The sequence below is a fragment of the Scheffersomyces stipitis genome, chromosome 2 (genome assembly GCF_000209165.1).
Source record: "Scheffersomyces stipitis CBS 6054 chromosome 2, complete sequence".
NCBI classification, from domain to species: domain Eukaryota; kingdom Fungi; phylum Ascomycota; class Pichiomycetes; order Serinales; family Debaryomycetaceae; genus Scheffersomyces; species Scheffersomyces stipitis.
The window spans coordinates 2,537,024-2,560,284 of NC_009042.1; the positions used below are offsets into that span (position 1 = coordinate 2,537,024).

Sequence of the window (23,261 nt, forward strand, 5' to 3'; positions counted from 1 at the left end):
ATTCCAAGATACATCGAATAGATGATGCCAACTCTGAAGATGACGAAATACCGTTGTCGATGCTTTCACCAACGCTACCATCTATATTTGATAGTAATAGTACAATGAACAGCAACAACAATAGCCATGGAAACACACCAGACACAACAGTATCCTTGCATAATATAACTAACAACAATAACACTTACAATAATAACAGCAGTAATGGCAGTAAACCACTAGCAAGACTCAATCCGGATGTGAGTATTAAGTGGATCAACAGAGCAGAAAAGGAGAGATTTTTATTGCGTATCACTTTCAAAGACAAAGCAAGGTACAAATCCAAGATGGCCAGAAAGACCAGTCCTCTCAAATTGGCCGGATTAGGCATATCAACATCTGATGGAAGCAAGCCCAAGTTCGCCAAAGAACGAGAAACGCCCAAGAAAGAGAGCTCAATAAAGAAAGAAGATGCATTGAAGTTGCTGCAGCTGAAGAAAACTTCTGTCACGGACGATGAAGTTAAGAGTAAGAGCGAAACATACTCCATTCAATTTAAGCGAGATCTAGAAGAGAAACTGAAAAGAAATAATGAAGAAAGGAGGAGAATCGCAGAAGAAGAAGAAGAGAGAAAGGCAAGAAACAAGAAGGAAGATGAAGAAAGACAAATTAGAGCAAAGAAGGATTCCGAAAAGGAGGAAGAATTGCGAAACAGAGAACGGTCTTTGAAAGAACGAGAAAACAGAGACCACGAGAAATGGGAGAAGAGAAGAAAAGAAATCGATACTAAAGAAAAGGAATTGAGAGACAAGTTGTCTAAAGAAAGAGATTTGCGGGAAGACTTGAAACAGAGAGAACATCAAATTAAGGAAAGAGAAAAGAATTTGCAAAGTAAGGAAAAGGAATTGTCGGACAAAGAACATAAACTTGCTCTGGCTCCTCCTCCTACCAGCAATGACTTGAGCTACGAACAACAGAAGAAACGAGAGCAATTGAAACAATTGAACCAGGATGTGATTATGAAAGAACTGTCACAACCTCTAGAAGAAATCCGACTTCCAGGACCGAACGATAGAAAGCACTCGAACCAGTTCAGCCGTTCACAGAAAGAAGAAATCCGCGATTCTCTCCAACATAAGAAAACTCAATGGTTACAAATCTCAAAGGGGGCGAAAGCAAGAGCCGATGGCTATGCTAATAAGGATAAGTTATCCTCGGTAATAATACAAATAGACTCGATATTAGCCAGAATGGTTTCTTACGACTATGACGAAAGGTCTAAACTAGTAACCGATATCCTTCCAAGTGAACGCTCTTGGAAGCTTTTGGATCAGGATATTGCTTCTATGATAAAGGATATCAGATTGTGGTCTTCTGGGATGAAGGAGAAGAATCTTCTTGAATTCTTGAAGATTCTAACATGCATTTTATATCAAACAAGAGCGATAATCCTTAAAAGAATCAACTCCATCTTGATGAAAGTAATTGAGCTGTACACCAGCAAGAACTCTCCGGAATTGAATTCCAAGATCATTGAATTGCAACAACTTACCATCAACAATCACCATTTGATGGTGCAGTACTTCACGAACTCCAGACCTAATTATCTTGATGCAATTGTCCCTGTTAGATTCCCCACAACATGGTTCAAAAAATCATTGAGTATGGAACAAACCCAGAGAGATTATGATATCTCTAATCACCACAAGAACTTGATCCCTGAACAGCAAACCTTTTATTTGCCCATAGGTATCCACTCCAACTTGGGAGAAGTTAGTGGTTTCTTGTATAATATCATCAAGGAATTTATTGATATCTTCAACAAGTACAATGCCAACAAGCCCATTATCTATACTTTGCAATCAGGACAAAACATCTAATTCAGCACTACATAGACTACGAATACCCTTAATGTAATATCTTTATATTCCTCTTAATTGTACAATATTTATACCCTGTGTCTATGATTTGGTAATCATATACTTGTCCTTGTAAATCCAACTGTTACCCATTGATTTGACACCGAAGATTTCACCCAAACGAAGCCATGCTGCTGCCTTGTGTGGGTCTTTTTTGTGGTATTTCGACTTAGAACACCATATTTCCCCTAGTTCTACCATGGAATTTACATAGCCCAAAGAGCCGGCTTTAGATATACATTTGATCCCATTGATTTCATCGCGATTTTCCAATCCCCAGCCATGGTACAATGTCTTTCCTAACTCATGGTAGCTTACAGCTACGACGTCAGCCTGGCTTTTGGAGATGGAGGCAATCCGGGAAATCTGGGCTTTTGAAAAAGTCGAGAAGATGTTGAACAACTTAATGGCATCAGTTCCGTTCATCTGCGGATCCTTGTCATTTGTGTTGTCAAGATTTCGTATGATTAGTTTTACCAAATCTTCTGGTTGCAATAAGTTGAGTTTTTCCATAACCTGGGAGACATTTACCAAGTTAGAATGCGTGCTGTGCACGAGAATACACCTACAGAGCCACTTGATTGACTGTTTATCGTTCTGCTTAACTCCATGGCCAAATCTCAATGCCATGGCATAGAGCAACATTGCCGGAGGGTAGTTGAATGGAGCGTTCGCAGCAATCTGTAATTGATACGATGCTTCTCGGTGTTTTCCCATTGCTCTAAATTGTTGAGCCAACCTGGTTCTAGATTCGGGTGAAAGGTCACTATTTTGTGACGACTCAGAATGTTGTGTAGAAGAAGTAGCTGAAGGCGTACGAGAAATGCCATTGACACTGGTGATACTGATACTACTTCCTTCAGATATGGCTCTCCTTCCTTCAATGAACTCGTTATTTCCTCTAATAATAGGAGCCGAAGGTGTACGCATTACTCCTCTCATTGGAAGCTGTGACTGCGTAATCTGTGTATCGATTGGCGAATCAGACGTTCTGTCAAGTGAATCTTTGAATTCTACATCGAATTGGTTAAGAGTATCAGGACTGTCAGGCATTGGACCGGATGCTTGCAAAGTATCTGAGCTTCGTCTTTGAATGGTCAAATGTGTCAATGAAGGTGAAGATGAGTTTGAAGAAGATGAAGATGACGTATGTTGAAGGGGACGAGTTAAGGTTGATAACGAAGCCGAGGAGCCTGTTCTGATTTTATTGATTGAAGCCATATCCGATTTGAACGAATCTACAGAGTTGTTAGTCGTTTGAAACACGACTTTCATAGGTACATGTTTGAGACTGACGTGAGTTTCTCGCGGAGAGTTAGAGGAAACGCTGCTGTGACTGCCATTTTTGGAAAGACCTCTGATGGCAGCGAGATTATTGTGCAATGTTCCTGGAGAAGAAACAGGAGGAAGCCTGTCTTTGCTGATGGAGTTGGAGACTGATATAGGTTTAAATTTCTGAGGAAATTGTCTATTGCCAGGTCTGTCTTCCAAATCTAGACGATCAAGAAGACGTCCTGTTGACTGCACGGATATCAAGCTTTCTCTCTTTGCAAGTTCGTATTCTTCGTCATACGTTTCGTCGTTGTCAAAACCAAGACGATCAAGTAATCGACCATTGGTGCTTACGGAGTCAAATGAATAGATACTTTCTCGATCCAAGTTATAGGAAGAATTCACGGGTTCTGATGTGAGTTGACTTGTGTGTGGTGCTAATGGCGAATCTGGCGATGTAGGCGAAACAGGTGACAATGGGGAGGCTGAAGATTCTTCTGAGATTCCTTCCGCTACAGAGGGCTTGAGCGCTCGTACATTGGCCATCAGGATCTCCAACTGGTAGAGAGGCGAAGAGACAAGGACATCTTTGCTGGTGTAGTTCTTCGCAGGGACTTTCGTATTTGTTGTGGTTGTATTGGTGTTGGTAGACGAAATGTTGCTGGTGGCAGTTGTCTGTTGAGTCTGATTCATTTTGAAATTTTGTAATACAGTTAAATGACGACTTCGACGAGAACAACAATGTGATCAAGAAGACAGAATGATGTGGTAATGAAAAGATGACGGAAATGTCAGGGGAAAACGGCGAGATGAAATAGATTTAATTGCTTGCTGATTGTCAGTTGTCAGTGATTGTTTAATTATAGAACTATGGTAACAGTTTGATTATAAATGTCAGATGTAAGTAGATTTTCATTCAATATAGCTACGGTAATGATGACAGAAGAGCCGGATCGAGATAAGCCCTGGTTGGCCACAGCCCAAGAATACGGTTGTAATGAAGAAAAACACTTTGCAATTCTAAGAATGGAGAAGCGAAAAAATTAAGGACTGAGAAAATGTATGAAGGCCAGAAATTATACACGAAATGAGACTAGATAAGAAAAAAGAATAGGAGACAGACAGAGTACACCATAAAAAGGAGAAAGCGCAGCAGGGACGAACAGCCGAAGAGACATCTGTGTTGAGTGTATAGGCTTCTTGTAGAGTTTGTAAAGTCTAGTGCTATAACACTGTATCCATATCTAGGATTTGGAGTCTAACTATGCTACTAAACTAGTGGTTGCACCCATGCACACTACCGTATCTCTATAATTAGGAACTAGAGTACAAATGGCTAGAAACCGAGATCCATGACGTTACCTAATTTAGAATAAGGGGCGGTCGTCGGCTTCGGTAGTGTGTCATAGAGAAGGCAGGTGTGGTATGTTGCCAGTTTGGCAACGAGGGTTGAGTGTTCGAGAACTTTGCGGCAGGTCTGAACAATGGTGGTGCTGGGTTTAACTGGGAGACCCCAAAGGGGTTCCAAATGTTCCCAATAGGTACATTCCAGTTGTGCGAAAATCAGAGACTAATAGAGCCAATAGCTGATGGCTAATGAATGCGAGTCTGTATAACACTGTGGAAGCAGCGAGTCTCACTATGTTAGCGAAGCGAGTGTAGCGAGGTCTTATTACTGTAACGGGTATAGTAATTGCTGGTGGGGCCGCTGATTTTGCTTATAGAGTACAGTAGAAATACGAACTTAGTCTCTGGTAGATTCTCTAGTGAGATACCGCGAGAGACTGCGCGATCAATTTAGCGGGACAACAGTGACATATCTATTAATAACAGTACAGCTCAGGGAGAAAATACCAATATGCTATTATTAGCATTCTGCTACATGGCCGTGTCTGATACCTTGAACTGTCTGGATTGCCCAAGACGACAAGGCTTGTCTCTTGAGCACTTCTGGAGTCAAGACTGGAAGCATATGCCACTGTCAGATGCCCAGCCATAACCCCAGTTTAGATTTCGGGGAGTTCAGCCAGAAACCTAATTTTAACTAGGGCCGAACGATAAAATCACGTGCCAGCATCAAGTACTTCCATATTCTTAGACTACTGCCGTATGCCGCTACCACCATTATCAGCATCTACAACTATTGTCCAGGTCTATGGTAGCGCCTGAGGTGTTCCCCCGGCCAAAAGAGAACGGAATCGGTCTGTTCGGCATTCGACGGCTTGCTTTCATTAAGCCACTACGCTCTTCCGAGAACACAATATACCTAACGACAGCTGGATTTAAGTCTCGGTATCCAGAGTCGGCTAAGATGAAATGAAATCTGAGAAGTTGCAGCGGATCCGACGCTGCACCTGCCATTAGTAAGCTTATACCTTATTTAACGAGCATGTAACCCCTATTGGTGGAAATAGTACTGCCAGAGATGATTGCGAAAACCCTTCACAATATTTTTCAGCACTTCTGGCAAGGCTCTCGCCAATGCCTTATCCAAATGCCAAACTAGAGCCAGATCTAACTACAGATCGAAACCAGGTCCGAAGCACAACCGGCATGTTACAACGAAGCCACAAATTCAAACAGACCCTCATAATAAGCCAAAACGAATGTCAATAGCCATAGCACATTTGCCCAAACCAAGAGATGGCCCTGTGTGTAGCAACAGACCAGGAACGGCATTTTTGACATGGATCTCTCCGACGATGAACGAACAAATCAATGCCCTACACAAAGTAATCTTCGACATGGCATATCTTCTCTATGCAGTTAAACGGCTCCATTCTGTGTCGGTTGGTGTGGATTCCTCCAGATTTGGCTGGCGTGAAGAGCACAGCTACTGACGCGGCTCCAAACTCCCATAGTTAAGCTGCCTCAACTGGTCCCAACGCATACAATCGTCGCAGCTCATCTGCACCTGCACTCGGCAGCTCACATATTCAGATTATCATTTGAATTACTTGGTCCTTTTGGTGGTGTTAGAATTCCATAAATCTACGGGGTCAATACTGACACGTTACACAAGCCTGGTCCCTGGGTCTGCTCTGTCTCGGTGTCTGTTTCTGGGTTTGAGCTTTGTTTCTAAATCTGAAATTGTTTAAATATTAATCATTCCATCTTATCATCTTTATAGCTACGTTTCTCCAACTACTTCTTTTATATTCACATCGTCTTCAATTATGAACGTGATTAAGCTGCGCCGTCCTGCTGTATCGCCAGAGATCGACCCATCGACTCTCTCCAACTACCAAAACTTTGCTGTGTCGAACACTGAGTTGTTCTTGGATGTGTTGTTTGACGAGAAGATCGTAGCTGGTACGGTTCTTTACCACTTAGAAGTGCTTAACAAGGACGTCTCCGAGGTCATTTTGGATACTTCGTTCTTGACTGTAGAATCCGTAACTGTAAACGGCTCTGAAGCTGAATTTTCGTTGCACGAAAGAGTTGAGCCTTTAGGTTCAAGATTAGCTATATCCATTCCTCCAAATTCACAAAAAGTACAGTTGTTCATTTCCTTCAGAACCACTGAAAGATGCACGGCTATCCAGTTTTTGGACAAAGAAGCCACTGATGGCAAAAAGGCACCATACTTATTCTGCCAATGCCAGGCTATTCATGCCAGAAGCTTGTTCCCATGTTTCGATACTCCAGCTCTCAAGTCTACCTACAAGTTGTCTGCCAAGTCTCCCCTCTTCACATTGATGTCTGGAAGACCAGTTAATCAAGAAGGAGACATGTACTACTTTGACCAGCCAGTGCCAATTCCATCATACTTGATTTCTATCGCCTCTGGTGATATCGTGAAAGCCAAGATCGGACCAAGATCGGATATCTACTCAGAACCTGTCAAAATCAAGGATTGCCAATGGGAATTCGAAAACGATATGGAAGACTTCATCCAGATAGCTGAGAAGTTAGTGTTTGAGTACGAGTGGTTACGTTTCGACTCGTTGGTGTTGCCTTCTTCCTTTCCATACGGAGGTATGGAAATCCCCAATTTGTGCCAATTGACTCCTACCTTGATTTGCAAGGACAGATCCCAGGTCACAGTCATGGCACACGAATTGGCACACTCCTGGTCGGGTAATTTGGTCACCAACTGTTCTTGGGAACATTTCTGGTTGAACGAAGGCTGGACTGTCTACATCGAAAGAAGAATCATTGAAGGTATCGCTACTGCTGAAGCCATCAAAGCTGGGAAAAAGGATCCTTTTGCTTACGGTGAAAGTATGAGACACTTCAGTGCTATCATTGGCTGGAACGACTTGGAAAACTCCATTAAGGCCATGGGTAATGATGCTGAAAGGTTCTCTCCCTTGGTCCTTGACTTGAAAGCTGGTGAAGATCCAGACGACTCATTCTCTACTGTTCCATACGAAAAGGGTTTCAACTTGTTGTTTCTTATCGAACAAACCGTAGGCGGAAAGAAGGTGTTTGACAAGTTCATTCCTTCCTACTTCAAGAAGTTCAGATACGGTTCTTTAGACACCTACCAATTTGTCGACTACTTGTACGAATTTTTCAACGACAAGAAGGTCGAATTGGATTCCATTGACTGGGAATCGTGGTTATACAAACCAGGAATGCCACCGGTGATGCCTAAGTTCGACACAACCTTAGCTGATGAGTGCTACGAGTTGGCCGATGAATGGTTCTCTGCTATCAAGAACAACTCTTATCTCAAACACGACTTCTCTTCTGCTGATATCAAATCGTTTGAACCCAACCAATCGGTTGTATTCTTAGACACTTTGATCTCATACAACAAGCACAAAGACTTCAATTGGAAGGATCACGTAGATGCTCTCAAATTGATGGAAACAGCTTACACCGAATATGACACCAGTTTGAATGCCGAAATCTTATTCAGATGGTACATGTTGCAGGTATCTGGGGAGAGAGAAGAGTTCCAGCACAAGTTGGGCCAATGGTTAGGAACTGTAGGTAGAATGAAGTTTGTCAGACCAGGATACGTCTTGCTCAACGAAGTTAACCGCGAACTTGCTATCTACTACTTCAAGAAGTTCGAATCCAACTACCACCCAATCTGTAAGACCATGGTTAAGAAGGACTTGGGTTTGGTTTAGGTAGTATTTATTTTTGCATATAATTTTAATTTAATGTAGTCATGTTCTTAGAAGCAGAGAGAGTAGAGGCTAGAGAGCACGTTGATTGAAGAGCAGTGTAGAGAGTCATATAGATTGGGGAGGTGTAGAAGTCATATAATGAAAAGAGGCGTAGAAATTGAAGAATGATCATAAAAACAGAATGACTCTCGAATAGTTACAAATGGAAGTTACCCAACTGAAAGACCTGAGATACCATTAATAGATTCGCAGCCAATGCCCCCAAGCTGAGCCAATCTGCCTGAACCGCGCGCTTGCGCCATAATCCTACTCACATAAAAAAAGTCGTGGCCGGAACGAGATCTCTATCTGTTCAAGAAAAATCGGAGACACGTAAACACAATAACCTGAAGTTTTCATTAAGAATAGCTTCTTCATCTTATATATAGAGACTATCACTTTCTAGTCCTATCTCGTATTCATCTACACCCCTAAATTAATATCACAGCAACATGTCTCTCTTGAACTTTTCGGTATGTTTGCATTTGTGGACGAGCGTTAGAATGAAACGTCAACCTTTTACTGCATTTTAATATATCAGTTCAACTGAATATCAGATGTTAGTATCAGATACTTTGACCTTAATGCCGATTTCGTTCAACTTCAATATCAACATCAATATCAGATACTTTAAACCAAGTCTTTAGTGTACGACATGGGATGTGTAATTTAATATCTTTTTGGTGCTTTGTATTTATATTTGAATCTTCTACTAACATCTTCAGGTCTCAAGCTTTTCGGACAGATTAAATGTCGACAGAATCAGAAGCGACTTGGGCACAGTCCAAAGCACTATCTCCAAGCTCAAGCCTCCTCAAGAGTTTTTTGATTTCAGAAGGGTCTCCAAGCCTGCCAACTTTGGTGAAATCCAGTCCAGAGTTGGTTTCAACTTGGGCTACTTTTCTGGTAACTACATTGCCATCGTCTTGATCTTGAGTGTCTACGCCTTGGTGACCAACTTGTTGTTGCTATTTGTCACTGCCTTTGTCATTGGAGGTGTGTATGGTATCAGTAGATTGAACGGTGAAGACTTAGTGATTCCTTTTGGTAGATACAACACTTCTCAATTGTACACTGGTTTGTTGATTGTCGCCATTCCTCTCGGTTTCTTGGCCAGTCCTATCTCCACAATGATGTGGTTGATTGGTTCCAGTTCTGTCACCGTATTGACCCATGCTTCTCTCATGGAAAAACCAATCGAGACTGTGTTTGAAGAAGAAGTCTAATCAAGGCTTTGTTACTTCGGTTTCGTATATGTGTAATACTTGTATAGCAGCATTACCACTCTAGTTAGTCTATAGATACAACATACAATTAATAGGACTCTTCAGTATGTCAGTCCTACAAAATTTAACGACTTATTCTTCTGAAGTATACATTAATTCTTAAAGAATTTTATATAAAAGTATTAGTTGGAACATGCTATGTAAAAGTTTCATATAAACCACTGAAAACGAGAATACCAGCCCAAAAGGCTATATTACCTGGATAAACCATCCGAAATGTAATGACAAGATGGCAAGTCCACAGCTGTATGGACGGGAAATTCGATCAATTTCAATTCATTAAAATAGTAATAGTGAATAAAAGGTTCTGAAAATAACTTAGATGTGCAACTTTGTTCTTCTCCAGTGTCTTCTCTTGGCGTTGTATCTGATAGTGTTATCAGTTCTCAATCTGATCCATTGTGGCAATGGTCTGTTTTGCTTTTGAGCTTTGGCCAACTTTTGCTTGGTTCTGAAAGACTTTTGAGACTACAACAATGTTAGTATTGTGTTCGATGTTTCGTAACCTTTGATATAGTACTTTGAGCTAGGCTCCACTTTGTCTCTGTCGAATTTTGAAGGTAGAATTTCTATTAGTGGAATATGTGGAATAAGAAAGACTGAATATGTTGGATATTGATCTGCATTTGTTTCGGCTCATTCTGGCTATTCCAATGATCTCTTTCTTTGTCAAATACTAACTTAGCTAGTTTCAATTTGAATTCTGGATGCTCCTTGAAATTTTACTCTGTCAATGGTGGAAGAGTTGTTTCTCTTGAAGGGTGTGGACTATCGACTCCTGGCTTATTTCCAGCTAATGCCATGGCTCTGGCTATATCATTACGGTGTTACCTCAGCTGTTTCCATCTATACATACAGGCATCTTTAACAAATATTCTTAGTTAATAAAACCAATAAGTAGAAGAAGTATCAAAAAACTATTCACAAATACTCCGGTAGGTTGGTAATGATAGAAAAATTTTCAAACTGTGCGAAGTGCGGGTTGTCTGCCATGTACATGTTGTCTCTGCGATTTTGCATGTTAATGAGGTAAGATGTAAACCACCAAAGCGTGCATGGTGTGACTGTCTTTTCTCTCACTCTCTTCACGATGTTTCTATATACACTACAAATTTTTCACTACCATACGCTCATCTCTAACTAGAGAAGGTGCTTATGTCCTCGTGATACTGTTGGTAGTCTCAGTGTGGGAACGGTGCAGTCTTGGACAAAATTAATTTTTCTTTCAAGTTCTTCATTTACAAACACAGTTCAGTTTGATACCATAGACAGCATATACCAAAATGACCAGAACCTCCGTCTTAGCTGATGCTTTAAACGCTATCAACAACGCCGAAAAGACCGGTAAGCGTCAAGTCTTGATCAGACCATCTTCCAAGGTCATCATCAAGTTCTTGACTGTCATGCAAAGACACGGTTACATTGGTGAATTCGAATACATTGACGACCACAGATCCGGTAAGATTGTTGTCCAATTAACCGGTAGATTGAACAAGTGTGGTGTCATCTCCCCAAGATTCAACGTCAAGATCAATGACATTGAAAGATGGACTGACAACTTGTTGCCAGCCAGACAATTCGGTTTCGTCATCTTGACCACTTCTGCTGGTATCATGGACCACGAAGAAGCCAGAAGAAAGCACGTTTCTGGTAAGATCTTGGGTTTCGTTTACTAAGTTAGGTGTATACTACTTCAAAATCCATAATAATCTAAATTTGTAACATTAACTGCTATCGTAGACTTGTATGTGTCTGTCTTAACTAGGGACATGTAAACCGACCTTAATCTCTGAATTTTTCACTGCGAACCGTTAGGGCTCTAGCCCTATTCAGAGAAGTTTCACGTGACACTAATTATACCATTCCGCACTGCATCCTGCTCATGCATCTATCTCCCATGCACTTTAACTGTAGAGTACATTTGCTAGTGCGCGCAGAATGTCGAGTGCAGTCCCTCTTAACTGTGCGACAATGTCGCAACACTCCAATTAGTGTCTCTCTCCTCACCAAGGAAAATTTTTTTCCACTACAGTAATGAAAAAATCTATTCAATGAAGTTTAAATCTTTTCCTTTTGTATAGTATCATCTAGTATCATTAAACAAGAATCAAAAATGTCTACTGGTATGTAGTTGAAAGTTATCAGAGACCGTGAAGCGAGTCTGAAAGCGACAGTATCAATAAACTCATCAGTCCCATAACTCAGAAGCTGGATATGTCCTCAAGAATATCACCGAATCATCATAGCAATTGTCTAGTAGAAGAATATTGGAGAGTTGTCCAAAAACCAAAGCATAACCCAGCTAAGTCTCTTAAAGTCGACTACTGGGGCTACAATCGTCATGAAACTATGTCTGCTGTTTGTGATTTTTCATATAGTAAAAGGTCGAGGATCAAGTCAAATTTTTTCACAAGAATCATCGATTTTTCATTAGGTTTCTATTCAGAATTATTCGACAAGATAAATAATTCTATATCACTTCAGAGAACCAAAACACTTCCCAATGTGAATTTGGAGAATTCTATGTAATTGCAAGTTTTCAAATTCACGACAGTCACCATCGAAATTCAATCTGAACTATAAGGGCTCGCTACACATCCAAATTTAAATCGTCCAGCACAAATTACTAACCCCGTATTTAGGTCCTGTTAGAGATGGCTCCCAAGTTTTTGGTGTTGCCCGTATCTTTGCTTCTTTCAACGATACTTTCGTCCACGTTACCGATTTGTCCGGTAAGGAAACCATTGCCAGAGTCACTGGTGGTATGAAGGTCAAGGCCGACAGAGATGAATCTTCCCCATACGCTGCCATGTTGGCCGCTCAAGACGTCGCTGCCAAGTGTAAGGAAGTCGGTATTACCGCTGTCCACATCAAGATCAGAGCTACTGGTGGTACCAAGACCAAGACCCCAGGTCCAGGTGGTCAATCTGCCCTCAGAGCTTTGGCTAGATCCGGTTTGAGAATCGGTAGAATTGAAGATGTCACTCCAGTTCCATCTGATTCCACCAGAAGAAAGGGTGGTAGAAGAGGTAGAAGATTGTGAGTGTGTTTTGCATTAGAAAGATTAATTATTGTTCATTCATTCTTATTACTATTATAATAATAAATCAAATCCATTTAAATCATAATGTTCCAATGGTGTCCATCAATTATTCCTGAAACACAGCTGCAATTTTTACACTAATCTTTTCCAACCACAACCCTTCAGCTTCTCCCGAGGTTGATACTCTTTTCTATACTATATAAAAAAGAAAAATGTACATTTACTGAAATTAGAGTGTAGTCCGATTGGAGTCTATCTTCTCCCCCTATGAATAGTAAGACGAATAGTAGATGAGAAACAGGTATGGATGGATGACTTAAAGCAAGATTCATCCTCTTTCAGCAAGATTTTTCATTTCTGATCATTTTTGCAACTGTTCTTGAATCGCCTGTATACAGTCAATTTAACTACTTGTGCTCTTCACTATTTGATTAAGCAGTCGATTCTTACAAAACACCATATATACCAACATTCACATGTTTCGTGTGTGGGAATTTGGGAGAATCACTTCTCGGATAGTGCGAGGACGATCCTCGGTCATAGTACGATATGCCCATAGAAATTCAGTAAATAAAGCAGATGTTATCGAAGCACTCTTTCCCAGAATCATAAATACCAGACAACAGAATCGAGTACCAGAATATTCAAATTCAACATTCATAGACTTTGATGAACTCTTTGAAGACAAAACAAGTAAAGTAACAGATCCATATCTCGTGATAGAGCAGAATCCGTATTTTAAGCCTACACCCAAGGGCGATTTTATTCAAGATATCCATCTAGGACAGGCTTTTCTCATATACTTTCTGGCTCAACAACAATTGCTATCCAAGGATAAGAATTACAACTTGACAAATATAGTAACTTCCCTTAAGAAAAATCATGACCTTAAAGATGAAGATCTAACCTTCCAATTTATAGGAAAGTTAATAAGCTCGAAGTCAAGGAAAGAACTTATCCAAGCTATGGAACCATTCATATCCACTCAAGACGGAGATCTCATCGAAATTTTGAACAGTCTTACACCTGCTGTTGATTCCAACACTATAGACGACAGTTACATTTTTGGAAACGGTCAATTAGACTATGAGCTATATAATAAAAGTTTCAACCAAAGACTGTTTGAATTGCCCAAATTCGACAAGCATTTCAAATTCAATCCAATGTTACTCACCAATGAAGATAGACTCTTCGAATTCCATGATATCGTATTTGGTGAACCTTGCCTCAATTCTCCAGAAATTTCGGGAATACTCGCGAATCTTCGAACGTTTGGAAAGGCTGCTTTCGAATTCAATTCATTTCTTATGAGCTATTCCATACCTGAATTTTCCGAAAGAACATTTCAGGATATCTTAATTGAATCTCTTTTCAATAGGATAGTGACCTCCACTGGTCCATCTGTTTTATTGAAGAAAGCAATCATCAGCGATAGTCAATTTTGTCAAGATGTCGTATTTCAGTATCTTGGTGTCTTGATTTATAAGAATGGAAAATTCCCTGTAGAATGGTTGCATAACTTAAGAACCATTACTTTACAAGATAATTTTGAAACAAGAAAACGATATTTCAAGCTTCCAAAAGTCGACATGGCATTTTTACCAACCAAAAAGTTCCCTCGATTGCCTTTGGTTGTCAATGCTGAAGATATCAAAGCTAGTCAAAATGACTTTGAAAATATGGGTCAGGACTATTTATGCATGCTAATTACACGTGGAATTTTGATTAACAACAGTTCCGTTGTTCCACAAACTTACATTCAACGGATTTCAAACTTTATAAATGACTCTAATCCAAACGTTGACTGTAATGGAATGTCAGTGTTCGGATATATGGTATATCAGGATACCAAAAGAGCAGAACTTTTCATTGGAAAATTCTTTCATAATCCTAAGTTTGAAATGAGTGAAGAAGTACAGCACTATTGTAAGACGTTAGCTTTTAAAACAGGTATTCCTTTACCTGTAATCAGAAATAATGATGTCGGTAAAGTACACATTTACAGTTCAGTTAAGGTCTCGTGTCCCCCCATAAACAGCTCGGTTCTTAACAGGTTCTTGTCCATGCCTGGTTGCGTTATTCAACCATCAAAGAAGTCTCTGGATGGTCCAATTAGATGGGAACATCACCCTGAAATTAAGGAAGTCTTGCATCAACATGATGTGTTTGGTGAACTCAGCTATAAATGGTTGATCAATTATTTCTTGTATAAGCACAAGATCGATAACAGAAAAAAGTTCAAGCATCTTGACTATTCGGACTTGTATCAAAAGATTGTGATGTTGCTTTGGTCTCCCGAATTTAAGAGGTTTGTAATTGAGGATTCAAATTTTTACTACAATCAAATGCTTTTCGGTACTGGCCGTGTCGTATCGCTGTTGATTACAAAGAGAGCACACAAAAGTCTTCCCCATTCTATGTTTAATCAGTATGTGGCCAATCTCTCTGAAGAGGCCAGAAAAGTATGGGTTAAGGGTTTGGTGTCCTCTTTCCTCGATATTATTCAAAATTTGGACGAAGACACCTTACGTCACCTTTTCAAAGAGATTCGATTCTATTTGAGAAAGCAAGAATTTTCATTGTTTGAGCTCAACAAGGAGAGAGCTGTGCAGAAAGTCTCTGAATGGAAAGAGGTTAGACTGCTTAAGAGATACATTACTAGTGAGGTTTCTAAATGCAAACTTGAAGGCTATAGCGACATTTACTTGGCTCAGGCAGGCAAATTTTATTTAGAAACCATTATTCTGAAATTCAACATGAATTCCAGATTGGAGGTGTTTTCAAATTTGAACAACGAAGCAATGGATATTACCATTTCCTTGTTTGGTGGCAACTTCACAACTGATCTTGGCAAGCTCTTAATTAACGGGCATCGTTTGGATCGGATGGTTGTGGATGTTCTTTTCTGTATAAGCTCAAAGTTGCCGCATGGACCATTTAAAGTTGAAAGTATTCGTGAATTGAACTTCAAGGAGAACACTTCAATTCAGCCAAATCGGAAGGTGAAGCTAGCCTCGCTTGATGTGTCTACACTTGTGCTTCCTAAATTAGAGAGAACGAACAATTTCAATAAGCTAATGAGTATTAACTTTGCCTATTCCAGAGCATTTCTTGACGGGTTAAAATGCAACGACCCAGAGTTATCAGAATTGATTTCAAAGGCTAGTACTGTAGCACAAGCATATTTCAAAACCAGAGTTGCAAAGAAGTTGGCAGTTACAAATTTGCCAGCAGAAATTCTAGACTACTTGGAAAATGATATTCTTGAAGATAAAAAGCTCATGATGGTCATTAATGATGTATCTAATTTTGTTTTACACCCATTTGAAGATGAACTACACCAACAATTCAGCACGATGCTCTACAACCAACTGATAACAAACATCACACTAGAGATGCGGTTCCACAAACAGCAGTTCTACCAGTACTTGGCGTCTTTGTATTATACGGAACGTCTGTCCCTTGATTCATGGGTTGATACCTTTATTGACTCCATAATACAGAGATTAGAAAGTGCGACAAACATTCGAAAACAAGAATCTGTTCTTGAAAACATAAAGACTGAGCTTGCACTTTACCAGTCTGTAAATGAACTTGGCAAAACTGCCACATGATGACTTGTAAATAGATACATAGATTTGGATATACAACTGGAGTCTAATATTTGCAACCTCGTCGCACTGCCCGATTGGGAATTGTTTTCCTGACTGATAAGATCTGCTTTTTTTCTGCGTATTGAGAAATTTCGCAATCAAATATCCAAATACAGGTAAACTATGAGGGATGCAAGCCTGTCAAATATGAAGGAGAGCCAAAGCAATAGATAAGCGTGATCGGCATTAGATCGAGCTTGGAATACATATATAAGCTTGTTTTCTTCATTTTTGAATAAATGACGATCTTCACTATCTCGTCCAACACTAGTTCCAAACTAAGAACACTACAAAAATGATCGACCCAGGTTATGTTATACTCTTCTTGGGGTTATCGATTTCCTTATTGTTGTCCCGTAAGCATGTTGTTTCATTAATTTCATCGTTCAGAAGCAAAACTGCAGCTGTCGATGAAGAAAAGGCAAGAAGAAATCTGTATGGAAGCGATGAACCATTAAAGCCTCCTACTCCCTTGATGATTACTCCAGAACAAGTTCTGAACTTTGACGATAGACCATGGAGACCATTCAGATGGCCATATCACCAGACTATGTCTATCTTCAAGTTGGATATGAACCACTGGTTGGACATGGACAAGTACTACGTTCACTACATCGAAGAAAAGAAGAGAATTATCCAAAAGTATGGCAAGGAAAACATCGACTGGCTACCTGACAGTGAGGATGCCACTTTTGAACTCATGCAAACTGTTGTGGATCACCTCATTGTTAGATATCCATTGTTGTTCACTGTTTTGAAGGACGGGGACTTCTACGAAGGTAAGGGAAAGATTATCAAAAACGAGATCACGAAAGAGATCTTGGACATGACTTTACCTTTGAAGGAACATCCTTTGATGTATGTGACAAAGTTGGCCAAGGAAGATTTCTACATTGTGAAGAAGAACCCTGTGGATGATTTACATTACTTGGTTGCAGCTGCCGTCCCATTCCCTGGTGGATCTTTCGGAGTTGACCACAAGATTGGTAAGACATTGGATGTGATTCACCTGGACGTTCCCTACTACAAGGAAAAGTTGAAGAAATCGATGGAAAGATGGTTTGACAGAATGAAGCCCAACGATCCTGTGGAAAGAGCTAGCTGGTATATCTCTTGGGATCACAAGTTGAAGGTCAACAATGTGTACCAATTACCAAAATACGTACCTAATTTGGTTGCAGACTTGGAATCCACCGACCCTCGTGAATTTAATGTTAGAGTTGAAAGACAGACGTTGAGAAGACTTCCAAGGTCGAACGCCATCATCTTCACCAACCACCCCATCTTCTACTCGATTGAAGAAATGAAGGACGAACCTCTTGTTCCATCGTTGATTAAAAAGATCATATACGAGGGTCCCAAGGATATCATCAAGTACAAGAACTTCGAAGTGTTCAGAGACCACATTGCTTCTTACCTTGACGGCTTGATAAAGAGACAGATAGACAAGGGTATTATCAAGGAAGACACTCCATTAAAGACGTTGCCCTCGTATCCTTTTGCACACTGGGCCAAAACTGACTTTGACTTTGTCAATGGCTGGAACAACCCCAGTCCTGCGTACGACAAGTCTGCCAACTACAGCGAGAAGGCCAAGAAGGAGTTGGTACATCAGAATGATTAGTTTTCTATAGATTAAAAATCTTTTTCAGATAATAATAATAATATTCGTAAAATGGTTGCAACGGATGGACTTTCGTGCGGAACTGTTCCCTAGTCTGGAAAGTTTTGTGAACAATAGAATTCGGAACAATAATGCTAAATAACTCAAATAATACAAAATTCGTGCAGATTGCGACCATTTTCATCTCTAACAGGGGGCAGGCTAACAGATTAGATGGAAGACAATTAGAACAACGGCCACAGCTATGGGAGCAAAAATTCCGGCAATTATAGTGCGATCCTTGTCTACATCAAACTGCTATAAGTGGACTATGTGGAGTAGGTCGTTATGGGGTTTTGGGGTTTTCAAGATCCGGGGGCTACCCCATGCATACCAAGCTGCAGCCTCCTGAGATGACGAGCCCAGCCAGAGGATACGAAACTACGGTTGAGAGCAGAGAAAACCAAAGTGAAACCAGCAGTCTACGCTTATAGACTCCAAGTAGTAGACAGTGTTGACGATGACTATAGAGAGACAATGGCCCACAAAACGTTGGAACGATATTGTCATGGCTCTAGAAGACAATGGTCAGCTTCTGTTAAGTACAATTTCCAGCCCTGCACTCGCCAAGTAATCAGCTTCCGTACTAATCGAGGAGTGCTCGCTCAGGCACCTGCTTCAATCAGACGAATTCGGAAACGTAATAGAGTTATTGGGAATCTCACTCCATCTGTGGGCGTGTGGTTGGAGGTGGAAATGTAAACGGAAGGCTTTAATTTTAGAACACGGTGACTGAGTCGTCATTGTTAGCATCAACAGTTATCTGAGTATTATTAATACTATAAATATTATAAATCTACTCTGGTCAAGGATATTTATCAAACTTATCGACCTTTTTTTCTTCCCTAGCCCTCTGTCGTTTCCCTCATATCTGTATACTGCCCTTATCGTAGATCTGTGGTTGGTATTTTGTTAGTCTCATTATTCTATTGTTCGCTTGTATACTGTTAACTGCTCCACCCCACCATGGCCAGTTTCTGGGAGTCCATGATCCCTCCCATATCAATCAAGACCATCGTCACCTGCCTACTATGGTACGTCATCTCGTCTGTGACGTCGCAATTGACCAAGTTGATCTTGGTGAGATTCACCTACCCCTTGTTTCTCAGCCAGTGCCAGTTCCTCATCGGTGCTGCCCTTGCATTCTCCTTCATCTCCACAGTGAACAAGTTCCCCCAGCTATCGAGTCATTTCCCAGTGGGATCTGTGCCGTCGGATCCTGAACTTCCCATCTTCAGCGCCTCCGTCTTCTTCAAGGTGCTACCATTGGGGCTTTTCCAGACTGTCGGCCGCTACTTCTCACTTAGTGCCACGGCCCTCATTTCTCTAGCAACCGTATCTAGCATCAAGGCTCTCTCGCCGTTGCTTATAGTATTTGGCTACCGTGTAGTGTACCATGTTCGTTTCCCCTATATCACCTACTTGTCGCTTACACCGCTTGTAGTCGGTGTTATTCTCATCATCACATCTGATTCGTTGAACAACCCCAAGTCCAATACAAGTTTGTTAACTAACGAAAATAACGAAATTGACAAAAAGCAAATAAAAGGTTTGACTTTCTGCTTGATCAGCACTGTCATTTTTGCAGCCCAGAACATCTACGGGAAACAGTTGATCACCTGGGATACCGAGGCTTCCAACAAAAACCCAGCATCGTTGGTTCTCAACACGGAAATTTCCAGACCAGGAACACCCTCCTTGCAACATGGTTTTAGTCTAAGCAATTCTCCTTCACCATTAGGCAACTCACCAAATCCATCTGTCCTCAATATAGCCTTGAAGAACTTCGTGAGACAGAGAAACTACCTGGTGAAATTGCCATACTCAAGTTCTGACTTGAGATTAGATGAAAAGTCAATCGATCTGCCAGCTAGTCACCAATACGCATATGATCAAACTGTTCACCACAACAATATCGAGGTCAACAGCCCGTTTGCCTACATCATCAACAAGTTCGACCTCTACCAGGTTGCTAAGCCAGATAAAATGACCATTATTCTCTACTGCAACCTTGTAGGATTCCTTTTCTCATTTGGTGCATTTGCAGTCAATGAGTTGCCAAGCATGTTTCACGATGTTGTTAAGAGAGATGCAGAGGAAGATGGGAGATGTGCCTTGTTCACTATATTAGGATTCATCTTCCTTGACTCGTTATCATATTTCCTACAGACTATATTGGCATTTCACCTCCTCGGCCTGATTCCAGCTTTATCGTACTCGATTGCTTCGATGATGAAGAGGATTGTCATTATAGTCGTGAGCATTGTGGTGCAAATTGGCTCTTCTGTTCCCGACGGTAAGAAGAAGAACAAGTCCTACATGGGAAAGATATCGCAGGAACAAGGTTTCGGATTGGCACTCATCGGGATCGGACTCTACTGCTACGACAGATGGGGATCGAGGAGCTTGAAACCGGCTCGATCATGAAAGGTTTATGCATTCACTACTGTAAAATATCTCTGTTCATAGATTGAAACTTTAATACAATGATTACTACATCTACAATGCAACAGATTCGAAGAGTTAAATGAAATGTTTGGAGGCTAGAATGCGCAACTGGAATCAAGAACTAGCTCTTCCTCTATCCCAGGGTTTTAATCCCACGATAGCATCAGAGCCGTCTCTAAACAGCCACGCCCGTAAAATCCTTGACTACTCCCGCCGAGAAACACAAGTGTTCCCCAGCAGAAGTAGTCCACTCTGGTATGCGTTGTAGAGAGCAGCAACTCTGAAAGTTAAGACGCGAGGTCTTAGAATTGACGCCCTACAATAATACACATACGTTGTACAATAGAGAGCAAAAAGAGATATCGAAAATTCTGTAGAATTTTCACTGCGAACCCACCTAAATTTATACTGCTGCGAAAACTTTTGAAGCTCGCACTGTTGTTGTGCCGGGTAATCCTCACCTTCTAGGTCTACCTCTAGACTCACTAATGTATTCTCAAAAGACTTCTGAACCCATGGAGAGATTGAAAAGAATCACTACCATATCTTATCCAGTGTTCATTTTCAAGATGAAGTTTGCACAATTGTTAGTGAAAGTATCACTATATGCCTCAATTGTGCTTTCAGCCCGACTTTTGGGAAAAATTGACGATATTCCCCAGATCGACGAGTTGTACCACGAAAAGAATGTTCATGTAGTCAATGGAGACAACAAGGCATCGCGATTCCACGTTGATTTGTATCAATTGGACAAAAATGAAGCTGGAGTACGTCATTCTGCTCTTTTAGACGGGAACCACTACTTTCAGTTTGAAAACTTGAAGACTGGCGAATACGAATTGATTGTAGACTCCTATGATTTCATCTTGTCCAACTCAAGATTCAGAGTACAAGTAGACGAAGAGGCTGATATAGTGCAAGTATTTGAAGACTATTTAGCCAGCCGCAGTTTCAACCGGAGTTCGATCTTTAACGTTACCGAATCGACTCCTTTGGTGCTTTCAGTCAAGGAGCCGAAGCAGTTTTATGAAAGTGCCCTGGGCTCCATCATGGATATGGTGTATAATAGTCCACTTGGCTTTATCTTCAAAAACAGATTGTACACCATTATATTTTTCATCTGTCTATCAATCATGGCTGCACCTACTATACTCCAATATATCAACCCAGAGTTGGCAGATATGTTCAGGGAAGAACCTCCTAAGCCAGCACAACAGCACATAGAACAGAGAGGGGCCGACCCAAAACAAACAGCAGCCATTGCTAGACCAGTGGCAGCATCTGGCGTAAGAGGGCCGGATACCTCAGCTAGAAGAAGGAAATAAATAGGCTTGTTCGTGTATATCATAACTATTAATATCATAACTATCAAATGCGTACGTTAATCTTCAGCCCCACGATGTAGTACCTGCTCACCATCCAACATAACATGGATGCAAGAGCCAAAAGACTACAATACAAGGCGAAGATGTCGTATCGATGACGACTTCCATCACCAATTATTGCTGCACCAACAGGTATACCTATCAAGTATCCTAACGATGCTAGACAGAAACACATTCCGTACCTTTGGCCAAAGTTGTGAACTGGCGTAATGGCTCCTAGGCATGCTGGGGTAATGCTCAATACAGAGGAGACGAAGAAGCCACACAAGATGGAAAAAGCGTAGAGAACACCTATATGAGATCCAAAAGGAAACCACATTACAAACATCGTTAATACCATACCCGTCAACATCAATGCATTCACATTGAAGTAACCTATGTAGTCAGCAGCATACGCTGGAACAACTCTTCCAACAATCCCACTAGCATTGAATACAGTTACTAAGATGTAGGCCGTAGACTCACTAGCTCCCTGAGTAATAGCATAGGTGGACAAATATGTCGAAGTACACATCAATGACACTTCTTCAAAGAATACACCAAGAGTGAGAAAGACGAACTTCATGTCCTTTAAAGACAGTAAGTCAATAAGCTCGTTGCAAGCATGTACTATTTGTTGCAATTTTCTTTGGTTGTCGTCTGAATTAGCCAACTTTCTTCTTACCCTTTCTTTAACAAGTAATACAGAGAGAGCCTGACATCCAAGACAGAAAAATGCCAATACTCTTATAGCCCATACGAAGCCCACATTTCTATAAAGTGCATGTAGCATCAATGGTATCACAACACCTCCAATAGAGCCCCCAACGGTAGCCAATCCAATGGCCTGACCTCTTTTGCATAAAAACCAGTGACTTACCGAACCGATCAATGGTGTAATACAGAAAGCATTCCCAACACCAACGCAAACAGAGAAAGCAAATACGAACTCAACCACAGATTTACAAACAGCCGTAGCCATTAAACCTACAAATTGAAGTACCAAACCACATAATAATAGTGGAAGTGCTCCGTTGGTATCAAATACTGGACCCACCAAGATTCCCACACCGAAAGCAATTGTCAAGTAGATGGAAAAAATCCATGAGATTGTAGACGTAGCTTCATTGACAAGCTGATGCGTTGCAATATAAGCCTGGATAGCACCGACCGAATTAATGAGTCCAAAACTCACAGTCAAACCGAGAAAAGACCCTAGAACAACTCCATAAGCTCTCCATCCTCCATCTGGGTATACTATTTCCCCACTGTCAGGCAAAATTGATGTAGAACTTGATCCTGAATTGATAGTTTCTAGTTCAATTTCAACAATCTCTTCAAGCTCAATTCTCTCCTCGATACAACTCATTTCGCTACTCTACGAATATCAAATGACTAGCTCAATTCAATAATGAGAGCAATATATATTTATTTCTAGGCCGTATTTGTCATCGCTAAATTACTTATTGTCTCTGCAGAAAAATTCGCACCCATATCGCAGCACCAAAGAA

At 40.8% G+C, this 23,261-nt stretch overlaps 12 protein-coding genes across 12 annotated transcripts; 9 read left to right on the top strand and 3 right to left on the bottom strand. All coding sequences in view use genetic code 12, as the record gives it.

The window, feature by feature from the left end:
- Positions 1-998: 998 nt before the first annotated feature.
- Positions 999-1,910, top strand: PICST_87044 (conserved hypothetical protein; the record flags this gene model as incomplete). The annotated part of the gene is made up of 1 exon (XM_001382680.1): positions 999-1,910. The coding sequence occupies one exon, from the start codon at positions 999-1,001 to the stop codon at positions 1,857-1,859; it is 861 nt and encodes a 286-aa protein (XP_001382717.2). The 3' UTR covers positions 1,860-1,910.
- Positions 1,911-1,940: 30 nt separating this feature from the next.
- PICST_41130 (conserved hypothetical protein) lies at positions 1,941-3,560 on the bottom strand (the record flags this gene model as incomplete). Its single annotated transcript, XM_001383205.1, has 1 exon — positions 1,941-3,560. A coding segment is annotated over one exon (1,620 nt), but the record flags the coding sequence as incomplete, so codon positions are not given.
- A 2,770-nt stretch (positions 3,561-6,330) lies between these two features.
- On the top strand, positions 6,331-8,303 carry LTA4 (Probable leukotriene A-4 hydrolase (LTA-4 hydrolase) (Leukotriene A(4) hydrolase)). Its single transcript, XM_001382681.1, has one exon. The coding sequence runs from the start codon at positions 6,347-6,349 to the stop codon at positions 8,252-8,254; it is 1,908 nt and encodes a 635-aa protein (XP_001382718.2). The 5' UTR covers positions 6,331-6,346; the 3' UTR covers positions 8,255-8,303.
- Positions 8,304-8,745: 442 nt separating this feature from the next.
- PRA1 (Prenylated Rab acceptor 1) lies at positions 8,746-9,519 on the top strand (the record flags this gene model as incomplete). Its single annotated transcript, XM_001382682.1, has 2 exons — positions 8,746-8,766; positions 9,019-9,519. The coding sequence occupies 2 exons, from the start codon at positions 8,746-8,748 to the stop codon at positions 9,517-9,519; spliced, it is 522 nt and encodes a 173-aa protein (XP_001382719.1).
- A 378-nt stretch (positions 9,520-9,897) lies between these two features.
- Positions 9,898-10,047, bottom strand: RPL39B (60S ribosomal protein L39; the record flags this gene model as incomplete). Its single annotated transcript, XM_001383206.1, has 1 exon — positions 9,898-10,047. A coding segment is annotated over one exon (150 nt), but the record flags the coding sequence as incomplete, so codon positions are not given.
- An 815-nt stretch (positions 10,048-10,862) lies between these two features.
- On the top strand, positions 10,863-11,302 carry RPS22 (40S ribosomal protein S22; the record flags this gene model as incomplete). Its single annotated transcript, XM_001382683.1, has 1 exon — positions 10,863-11,302. The coding sequence occupies one exon, from the start codon at positions 10,863-10,865 to the stop codon at positions 11,253-11,255; it is 393 nt and encodes a 130-aa protein (XP_001382720.1). The 3' UTR covers positions 11,256-11,302.
- A 352-nt stretch (positions 11,303-11,654) lies between these two features.
- Positions 11,655-12,848, top strand: RSP14 (40S ribosomal protein S14). Its single transcript, XM_001382684.1, has 2 exons — positions 11,655-11,702; positions 12,222-12,848. The coding sequence occupies exons 1-2, from the start codon at positions 11,693-11,695 to the stop codon at positions 12,620-12,622; spliced, it is 411 nt and encodes a 136-aa protein (XP_001382721.1). The 5' UTR covers positions 11,655-11,692; the 3' UTR covers positions 12,623-12,848.
- A 250-nt stretch (positions 12,849-13,098) lies between these two features.
- Positions 13,099-16,236, top strand: PICST_30336 (unnamed protein product; the record flags this gene model as incomplete). The annotated part of the gene is made up of 1 exon (XM_001382685.1): positions 13,099-16,236. The coding sequence occupies one exon, from the start codon at positions 13,099-13,101 to the stop codon at positions 16,234-16,236; it is 3,138 nt and encodes a 1,045-aa protein (XP_001382722.2).
- A 334-nt stretch (positions 16,237-16,570) lies between these two features.
- PICST_30337 (conserved hypothetical protein) lies at positions 16,571-17,899 on the top strand (the record flags this gene model as incomplete). The annotated part of the gene is made up of 1 exon (XM_001382686.1): positions 16,571-17,899. One exon carries the CDS (start codon positions 16,571-16,573, stop codon positions 17,897-17,899), a length of 1,329 nt encoding a protein of 442 aa, XP_001382723.2.
- A 1,005-nt stretch (positions 17,900-18,904) lies between these two features.
- SLY41.2 (member of triose phosphate translocator family) lies at positions 18,905-20,365 on the top strand (the record flags this gene model as incomplete). Its single annotated transcript, XM_001382687.1, has 1 exon — positions 18,905-20,365. The coding sequence occupies one exon, from the start codon at positions 18,905-18,907 to the stop codon at positions 20,363-20,365; it is 1,461 nt and encodes a 486-aa protein (XP_001382724.2).
- Positions 20,366-21,024: 659 nt separating this feature from the next.
- On the top strand, positions 21,025-21,564 carry PICST_21871 (predicted protein; the record flags this gene model as incomplete). Its single annotated transcript, XM_001382688.1, has 1 exon — positions 21,025-21,564. A coding segment is annotated over one exon (540 nt), but the record flags the coding sequence as incomplete, so codon positions are not given.
- Positions 21,565-21,754: 190 nt separating this feature from the next.
- MCH4.1 (monocarboxylate permease homolog) lies at positions 21,755-23,119 on the bottom strand (the record flags this gene model as incomplete). Its single annotated transcript, XM_001383207.1, has 1 exon — positions 21,755-23,119. The coding sequence occupies one exon, from the start codon at positions 23,117-23,119 to the stop codon at positions 21,755-21,757; it is 1,365 nt and encodes a 454-aa protein (XP_001383244.2).
- Between the last annotated feature and the right edge of the window lie 142 nt (positions 23,120-23,261).